Raw genomic sequence first — 9,995 nt, 5'->3', positions numbered from 1 at the left:
AAACTTTTAATGTCTGGCAAAGTGCCTGGCAATGTTCTTACTTCCTGCCTTCCTAACTCAATTAGATTTTAGGGCTATCAATCTCCTTTTGCGGTAGTGTAAGACATAAACAGCTGACAGGGAGAAAGAGGGAGAGATGTATTGGAGGTGGCTGAGCCTTCTATTGAGGAGGGCAGTAAATTCCTTCTCACTCCCTGAGCAATTACCACTCTTGCATTATGCAAACAGAAGAATGGGGGTTCGAAGATTAAGATTCTTTGACAATATGTCTGGTCTGAGGTGTGAAATTTTTAAAACCACAGCTGTCCATCCTGAAACAGGACACACTGCTGCTGCACAATTAGCGAGCCGTCACAATCATTTGTCGTGGCCTGCTGAGATTTCAATGACGTCTTGCTCAGATTTCATTGTAACACTCTATGTACTCGGAACATAACAATGCGTTATGCACTCAGTCTTTGGACATGTTCTACCTAAAGCCCTAGAGATGATCAGCCTAAAATGGCCAAAGTCCGTTGCTGTCTTTGATATTGAGCCTAACTGTGAACTAAACATCAGCCTACATATTTGATCTTTCTGGGAGATATGATAAGGAAACTATGTTCTTTATTGCTGATCAATACACCAGCTGTAGATTATTTAAAGTCGTTTGAAACTACGTTTAGATTTCCGTCTAGGTTTCTGTCTGCTTTTCTGTATATCTGTGTAACTATCTATCTAAAATATGAAACATATGCAAACATTCTGTGAAAAGGATGCCTTTGGGAATGGCAACATTAGAAAAGACTACAGTTAAATATCGCTCTACTGGCTCTTATGCTTTTATGTAATTCTATGAATGCGTTTTGGTGATGATAATCAGTCCAGCCATATTTTCATATTTAAATAAATGTGAATAAGAGTCTATGAAAGTTTTTTTTTTATTTTTATGAATGATTGAGTTTTTGACCTAAGTGACTACATGAACACATTGTATTCTGAGTCAAATGACATATATAATAACTACATGGTAAATATGAAAATTATAGTATTATCTTTTTTTCTTTAATATTATAATATAAGTTAATGTATTATAATATTTAGTTAATTTGTTAAATTGCATCTATAACATCAACAGATTTTGATGATACATTCTTTTTATTAAATTAAATTAAATTATTTTAATTCAATATCTCACACATATACTTATCTATTGAGAGTGTGTAGGTGTTTGTACTTGGTGAGATGATTTGAATTATCCTGTACTGGGCCATTTTATTCGCAAACATCTAGAACCGTGACAATATTATAAATACGTCTTTCTCTTTACTTCTCTGTGCATGTGGGACTCTCTCTATCTCTCTCCATCTCCTCCCGCCCTCTCACTTGCTCTCCTCCCTCCTGCTCTGGTTGGCTGTCTCCTCCACAAGGCCCGCCCCCTTCTCGCTCTCTGCTTTTCTCATCAATGAAGCCCTATTTGAATAATGTGTAAGCACTTGGCCCGGAGCCAATCAGCTGTCAGAGGGCCGTGATAAATCGCAACGCGTTATTGATAATAATAATTACTTTGACATGCGCATTTCTACTTGAAGGGCTAATTTCCCAGGTTGCAGAGTTTGGGAAGGAGAGGGGTAAAATAGCGTTACTATTTGCCCCTACAGATGGTTGGTTGGAGTCTGCCATGTCGCGACGCAAGCAGTCTAAGCCGCAGCACATCAATTCAGAGGAACCCACTTCGGTAGAGAACGGTAAGGCAACAGAAACGCAGATATTATATTAATGTTTTTAAGAAGTTGAATTTTCGTTCCGTTTGCTGCTCTGGATTAACACCTCACACTCTGGTCCGCATCGTGATTCGTGGAGTTGACTAGGTTCTTTATATATTTGATTTTATTCTTCACTATAATTAGGAGACGGTGCAGGTTGAGTTCGTGGTGTTCTGTGAAGAAAGTTTAGCCCAAGTGTTTTGGTTAAAAGACGTTTAGTATAGCATATTTTTCCGACTCCCTTTTTATGCTGTAGATGGCTGTTACATTTACTTCAGTTAAATATAGTCAACTTTCTGAAACTTGTGGAGTTAAGGGTTTTTTTCACCTCTCAACAACACTAATCTCCCAATAACCCCCTAAACTCCTCAGTGGTCTCGTGGAACTGTTTTACGTGTCTGACGTTAACGTAATTGTGCGAGTTTTCTATGAGCACTTCTCTGAATAGGCTGAGCTCGCGTTCTGTGTGCAGCATTGTGTCCAGTTGTTTGGCTCGTGTTTGGTTGTTTGAATGAATGATTCATGCCACTAACTTTTTGCCAGCGGTCACTGCAATGAAGTTCATGCTACAGTGAATTTACTGACACAAACCTGACCTGGATGATGTGTAGCTGCTTCAGCTTTTAGTTGGCCATTTTCCCAAGTGGTCGTGGTTGAACGGGACCTGTGGGCCAGAGGTTTATGTGGATATTAATATTAGTAGCGAGGTCTAAAAGGCGTTCAACAGGTCCGTGACTATAGGCAACAAACCGTCCCCAAAAGCACGAACACCTCCCCCCCACCCCCCGTTAAAACGTATGACTTTCTTTGGGCTTCATATGGAGATAGCGACGTGGGGGATGGAAAACTAGGGTAGTCGTGGAGGTGGGGGGTCGATTGCTGTTCACATATGTAAACTGTAGTAACTCTGCATGATCTTTAGCTGTACCCAGTCTGTTTGACCCCCTATGGTCGATGTAGATTCGGTACCCAAAAACATCTTTAAAAAAAAATAATTTTTTAAAGATATTTTTTAAAATATATTTGTCACCTGGAACCCCTTAACCTTATCAAATGAGGTGTGGGGTTTTTTTTGTTACTTTTTTTTTTTTTTTTAAAGAAATGTAAAATCACCTCGTGTCACGCTGGGGTCATGTTGCCCTTTTTCTTAGTCAGCGCGCCACCTAATGGCACATTGGGTCTTAGTCTTGATTCACCATTGTCAGATGGTGTCCACGTAATTAATTGTTATCTTTAGGTAATTATATGTACTTTTACCACATTGAGACATTGTAGGTGTAGCCTCCTGTTTTTTTTTTTTTTTTTTTTTTTTTTTTTTTTTTTTTTTTTGGTAACACAAGCTGCAGCCTTGTGATCTGAGCAATTTAAAACTATTCGCAACTTCATCGTGGCGAGGGCGATTAAGAAACCCCCCGGTTTAATTGGTGGAATGTTAACAGGTGATCTCCCCCCAAAGGGGAGACATTTGTAGCAAACAAAAGATGTGCTAAAAAGGCCTGCTCGATAAATAAGTGGACAGTTGATTCCGTCTGGACAGCTTCCCAGCGTCGTATGTTGATTGCACCTTTTTATAATTTATCGGTTTATTTTGGGTCGAGGCTGAAGGCAACAAAAACCAATCTTTCTAATGTGGGATTCATGAAGCACATCGGATTAAATAATTAACTGTGCAATTTAGTTAAAGATCCCCTAAAATTAAAACTGCACTATAATTTTCATCTTGATGAATGTTATACGTCCGAGTATAGTTTAAGGAGAGAAGCTCACTGATACTTTGATGTCACTTGGTAAACAACGCCCCCAGCTGGTGAATGGTTGCAGAAGGTTGTGTTCTGTTCACTGTACACTCCTGCCTTCTGAGTATGCTAGAAAATGATGTGCACATAGGATAGGATAATGGATTAGATTAAAATGTAAGAACTTGTTCTGCAATTAACATTTCTGGTCTGTATTGGGTATTAATAAAATATATTAAATAAAATATACTTATGTAACTTTTGGTCTGTCAACAATGCAATGTTGACAATGCCATTAAATTTTTGTATTGTCCATCTTGTTGCAGGGGTTCTTCAAGATGTCCAAACTGAGGAGGATGGAAATGAGATCAAGAGGTGTCGAATGGAGGAGACCAGAGTTTGTGAGAAATGCTGTGCTGAGTTCTTTGATGAAGCAGAGTTTCTTGAGCATGAGAGAAACTGCACTAAAAGTCAACAGGTTGTCATTATGAAGGACTGTGATGGGGGTGAAATACCTCCGGAGTTCTCCCAGTGCTCCCCTGGAGACTTCCAAAGTGATCATAGCGATGGCCAGTCCAGCAGGAATTCCCAGTCAAAGCACAGCATGGAGTCAGTCGATGCTATGGAGGATGAGCCAAAACTCAATGGAGATGGTGATTTGAAACATGGTCAAGATGATCCATCCAGCAGCCCTGACACAAGCTACTTACCCAGTTCTAAATTGCAAGACTCTAATGTAACTCTTAAAACCATGCCTGGCACAACCGTTGCTGTGACTCAGCATTCATCTAATTCTTCTAGTCAGAAGTCTCCACCACCCTCCCCACAGCAAGACACCCTCCAAACCATACCTATGATTCTTGAGCAGCTGGTTAGCCTTCAACAACAGCAGCTACAGCAGATCCAGCTGACTGAGCAGATTCGCATTCAAGTGGCTATGATGGCACCTCAGAGCCTGCATTCTGCAGTGGGAGCTGCCATGGATCCCCTCAAGGCACTTGGTGCACATCTTTCCCAGCAGCTCTCAGCAGCTGCTGCCCTAATTGGAAAGCGAACAGGCTCCCAGAGTTTGTCTTTGGAAGCTCTCAAGCAAGGTAAACTACCTCAGTCCAGTAGTGTTCCCACATCACTTGCTGGAGGTGCTGGCTCTGTACCCTTGAAGACGGAAATGATAAAAGGGCTCCCAGATTTGGCCAGCCGACTTCCAGCTTTACTTCCTCAGTCGCCTGCAGTTATGGCATTCCAGAGTCCCTTCAGTGCCCTTGCAGCAGGTATTGACCCCTCCAAAAAAGGGAAAAACAAGGTGCCTGGTCTAACAGAGTTGAAGAACGGTGCTGGTGAACAGATGTTTAAGCACAAATGTAAGTTCTGTGGGAAGACCTTTGGGAATGATAGTGCCCTCCAGATTCATTTGCGCTCACACACTGGTGAAAGGCCATTTAAATGTAACATCTGTGGAAACCGTTTTACAACTAAGGGGAACCTCAAAGTGCATTTCCAGAGGCACAAAGACAAATATCCACACATCAAGATGAATCCACATCCTGTACCGGAGCACCTGGACAACATTCCCACAAACAATGGCATTCCCTATGGCATGTCTGTGCCTATTGAGGAATCAAATATTGTGGATAGTAAACCAGTGCTTGGCCTACCATCTACTGGTCTCCACCCATCCGTGCTTCAGGGGTTCAAGTCTTCATTTGACATTCCAGGTACTGGTGATCTCTATGCACAAAGACCCTCCTCATCTGGTAGTGATGGTGCATCCATTTCCTCAGGTGTCCTCAATCATGAGGTAGGACTGGATCAAGGCAAGGAAGCCTCAGATGCTCTAGCTGGCTTGCAACATGTGAATGGCAATGGCCTCTCTGGAGAAAATGGATCTGGCACAGCCAAACTTCAGCAGATGGTGGATGGCCTGGAGAAGAAGACCAATGATCCCAATGAATGTGTGATCTGCCACAGGGTCTTAAGCTGCCAAAGTTCCCTCAAGATGCATTACCGTACACACACTGGTGAGCGGCCCTACAAGTGCAAGATATGTGGAAGGGCCTTTTCTACCAAGGGCAACCTTAAGGCCCACTATGGTGTCCATAGGGCCAATACACCACTAAAGATGCAACACTCCTGTCCAATTTGTCAAAAGAAGTTCACCAATGCTGTTGTACTGCAGCAGCACATTCGAATGCATATGGGTGGCCAGATTCCTAACACGCCACTGCCAGATAGCCAGTATGAGAGCCCAGAAACAATGGATTCCAGTTTGTTGGAGGACAAGAACATGGATGCCAGTGGGCTAGAGGAGAGCATGGAGGAACAAGAGATGGATTTGGACAATCAGGAGAAGCAGAATGCATCTGAAATGAGTCCTGTTCATGTTACAAAAGGGGATCAGCCTTTCAGTGGCTCGCCTGCCATGTTTTCAGGCATCACTGCTCTAGAAAATCACATGAAAAGCCTCACATCAGCCCTGAACTTGCAGAGACAGAGCAGCACTGCATCTGAGAGTGATTGCGCTCCCAAAGAGTCCCCAACGACTACTGGCGAGCTGGAATACAAAAATGGACGCAGTCCAGCGGTTTCAGATTCTGTCTCCTTTCACTCTTCGTCACCAGTAGATGGACAGTTGGACAATGGACCGGTAAAATCTCCGGAATCTGCAAAAACTGACGGTGGATCTGGGGTTACACCTAGAACAGACTCTGATGGTGGAGCACAAGATTTTAGTGAAACAAATGGAGCGCTGGACTTGACTTCTAGTTTCACTGCAAAAATCATTAAAGAAGAACCTGGTCTGCCGTTCTCAAATGGAGAATACTGTAAGTTGGCATTTAACTGTTTTTGTCAGATCAGCCATACTCTGTGACCTTTTGTTAAGCATGTCTTTTCTGTTCTACAGCTGCGGGTCATGTGCCATTCTTGAGGGTGCCTCCAAGTTTGGTTAAACTAGAAATGCAGATTCCTCCTGAGAATCCAATAGGTGCCCACAACCAGTATGGTTCCCAGCTGCCCCAGGGGACCGCTACGCCACCTCCCAGCTCTAATGCCCCTCGTCGCTCTGCCAAGCAACATCTGTGTAATGTGTGTGGCAAGAACTTCTCCTCTGCCAGTGCGTTGCAGATCCACGAACGTACACACACTGGCGAGAAGCCCTTTGCTTGCACCATCTGTGGCAGAGCTTTTACAACGAAAGGAAATCTCAAGGTATCTTTTGAATTTGAGGTGGAAGGGAACATGTTCATTTTGCTATGATTTTATGAAGTTAATAGCTTGTCTAAACAAATTGATCTGTCTTGCAGGTACATGTTGGAACACATATGTGGAATAATTCAACAAGGCGTGGCCAGCGCCTGTCCTTGGATAACCCCATGGCACTGATGGCCATGGGTGCTGAATCCAAGATAATCCCAGAAATGCTGCAGCCCCCGAAAGACTTGATCCCCTCCCCAATGAACTTCGACCCATCGGTATGGAATCAGTATGCTGCTGCTTTTACAAATGGGCTGACTATGAAAACCAATGAGATTTCGGTCATCCAAAATGGAGGCATCCCACTCCCTGGAAGTCTTGCTGGGGGCCCTTTGGTCGCCTCCACAGGAGGACTAAAGATGGACTCTTCCCACTCTGGCATTCCAGCTGCTGTTGCTGAAATGGAAAAGAGTGGCTCAGAGAGTGTAGTAAAATCTCAATTTCCACATTTTATGGAGGAGGGCAAAGTAAATTAAGACCACACAAGACTTTGCTCAGCAATTTGGTTAACCCTGCTCCTCTGCCAAATTCTCAGTGGGTACGATCACATCCAGCCCTCTGCATCAGTTTTTCAGTTGGTTTGACCTCATGTTCCCATGTCCTGAAAGGGGCAGCTAAATCTTAGATGCATTAGCTAACCCAGATGTAACTACTGTAGTTATTACTGCTCTCTCTAATATATGCGGGTATTTGTCAGTAATGTTTCTAGAAGTTGAATGTAAGTTTTACTTGAAATCTCTTTATTCCAGAACTGTCTAGTAGTAAGAACTTGCTGTGTGATGCAGTCTGCTGAACACAATTATCACCTCTCACAAGGTACTTGGTTGTGGAGTGTGGTCTTTCCCGTATTTTAACAATTGGCCGCTTGTCTCTGCTACATGGCATCATCTCATGCTCCTGTTGTGACATTTACTTTAGGTAAAGTTATGCTGTCATGACTTCCCATGCACATTATTTTGGAGCTAATCTTGTGTGGCATAGTTGTAGAACAGCTTGTTAAAGTTCCTGTTCCCAGGCTTGCCTGTTAAAGTGCCTGGAAAACTTGGCATTTGTTGTGTGGAAACTAGGTTTCGTGTTAAATTATTGTTTGTGTTTTTTTGTTTGTTTTTTTTTGTTTTGTTTTTTTTTCTCTTGCAGTTTTGATCTGCTCAACCAAAAATGAAACTTAAGTGCCTGTTTACGTGGTGCAGTTTTTCTTTTTCCTTTTTTTATTGTTGAAGGAAAAAGCACCACATGATTAATGAAGGTTCTTTATGACCAAAATGTACTATATTTTTGCATGTAGCCTTAGAGTATTGTTTGAGAAATGCATAAACATTTAATTCACCCCCCCATGTCAGCATTATTTTTACATTTTATTTTTTTTTATAATTGGCATTTGGCCCTTAGTTTAGTCATCTCTTGTCATCAGTGAGACTGGACAGCTTTCATTCAAAGCCTTTTTTGTGAGGTTTTCCAAGGGCCAGCGTGACGCTGAAACACACCCCTGCACTTTAATACTTTATTTCTTATGTTCTGCAAAAAAAATCTAGTAGATGAACTGGATCATCTGTTGACACAGACAGCTGTTTGTCATTACCTGCCCCCACTGCCCCAATGTTTTCCTTAATCTTTTAAGGTGAGCTGTGCATTGTCTGTCTGGTCAGAATGTGCAGTTTTGTGCTTGTTTTGGGCAACATGGTGTATTGCTGCAGTTGTACCAAAGAAACGCAGTCCTAAATCCACCCCCTGTTAAGCCTAGTAACTGCTCTTTTGTACCCTCTTCAGTAGATTTTTTTTTTTGCTCCAAAATGTTGACTTGGGTCAAACTTCTACCTCATTTAGACTTTTTCACAACTTTTTTTTTTTTTTTCTTTTTTCTTTTCTTTACTCCCCCTTTCTGCCATGTGCTCTGAGTAAGTGATGTTATGGTTACAATCGTTCCATTCCATAACCTGCTGATTTTAGTAATGTAATGAATGTATTGCTGGACACTTTGCACAACACTTGCTCAGAATAAACAAAGACTCCTGTACATTATCTTTATGCATTTGCCAAGTGCCTTTTCATTATGTAAGACGGCATCAGCTCAAGGGGTCTTGTATGGTTCTTCAAATGTTGAGTCTGTTTTAGGCTTGTTTACAGTGTAGATGTTTTGTAAATGTTTGCCATTTTTCTTCTCCAGACTTTTTTTTTTTTTTTTTTTTTTTTTTTTAATAAAACCCAGGATTTCTCATTGTCTTTCTAATTGTTGAACACGCGTTGACCATTAAAACACTTCAACACTCACCAGGGCCCACGTGTTTCAAGTGTCTAGGAGCAGGTATGGTAAGACATTAATTTACTGGATTAGTAGTTTGGCTCTCTGTGTGTCTGATTCTTAAAGATGCACCTTAAACTCTTAAACATTAAACCGTTCTCCCCCTCAAACTCCTCGAGTTTCCGAACAAACATCAAACGTATTAAAATATGATGCTTTCGAAAGGGACCAGGACAATCTGAGCCAACGACGAACGATTATTATTATTTTTTTATTTTTTTACACCCCCTTTCTCTCATCCTTCTCACACTCGCCCCAAAGAGCACTGAGCAGATCAACCCTGCTGCTCTGACAGCTCCCACTAGCCTCCGCCCAGCTCCGACAAACGGCTGGGGCGATTTCGCAAAGTGTCAGCCCGTCCAGAATGGCAGGCATTCCGGACAATATCCCTCTGCAGCCGGTGCGGCACAAAAAACGACACGACAACAAGAACAGAAATGGGTAAGAGAGCAGAATGGGAGTCATCTACGTTTATGAAGACATCGGCCCGACGAACTTGTTCGTGGTTGCTAGGTTAGCTAGCTAGCTTGGCTGCTAACCGGGGCAGAAGAACGCAGACGCCTCTCTGTTCTACGCTCATTATTTTTTTTGTGAAACCGAGACGCTCCTTTATCTTGTCTTACAGAAAATGTAAAATTGCTTTAATTAAGGAAATATATGGAATGCATTTAATAAAAAAACAAATGCTGTACTGTATGCTATACTGGCTATTGACGGTAATTGTTTATTGGTGAATGGAGTCCGGGGCAAGCCTGTGCAAGTGTAGGAGGAGGAGGATGACTCCGGAACGTCCTTGTTCCGGGTGTTATCAGGTGGATAGTCAGCGGATATTTCAGACCAGTATTTGTTGAAAACACCGAATGTGAGAAAATGAACGTAAAGAAAGGAACAGTGCTATGTTTCCCTCGATAACCTAGCTAGTGCCTTCGAGCCAAACGGTCTGCTACTGTCTGCATAGCTAGT

The 9,995-nt window shown here is 42.3% G+C and overlaps 2 protein-coding genes across 2 annotated transcripts in view; both read left to right on the top strand.

Annotated features, from left to right (window-relative positions):
• Positions 1–1,660: 1,660 nt before the first annotated feature.
• Positions 1,661–7,209, top strand: sall4 (spalt-like transcription factor 4). Its single transcript, XM_072697081.1, has 4 exons — positions 1,661–1,727; positions 3,808–6,303; positions 6,384–6,688; positions 6,784–7,209. Exons 1-4 carry the CDS (start codon positions 1,661–1,663, stop codon positions 7,207–7,209), a joined length of 3,294 nt encoding a protein of 1,097 aa, XP_072553182.1.
• A 2,087-nt stretch (positions 7,210–9,296) lies between these two features.
• Positions 9,297–9,995, top strand: part of atp9a (ATPase phospholipid transporting 9A) — a 48,913-nt gene continuing 48,214 nt past the window's right edge. The window contains exon 1 of the mRNA XM_072696168.1: positions 9,297–9,473. Within this exon, the coding sequence (XP_072552269.1) occupies positions 9,397–9,473 (77 nt within the window). The 5' untranslated portion in view covers positions 9,297–9,396. The remainder of the gene's footprint in view (positions 9,474–9,995) is intronic.

Source organism: Salminus brasiliensis, chromosome 14 (assembly GCF_030463535.1).
Source record: "Salminus brasiliensis chromosome 14, fSalBra1.hap2, whole genome shotgun sequence".
In the NCBI taxonomy this organism is placed as follows: domain Eukaryota; kingdom Metazoa; phylum Chordata; class Actinopteri; order Characiformes; family Bryconidae; genus Salminus; species Salminus brasiliensis.
Note: the sequence above shows the minus strand (reverse complement) of the source record. Positions and strands in the feature narration are given on the sequence as shown.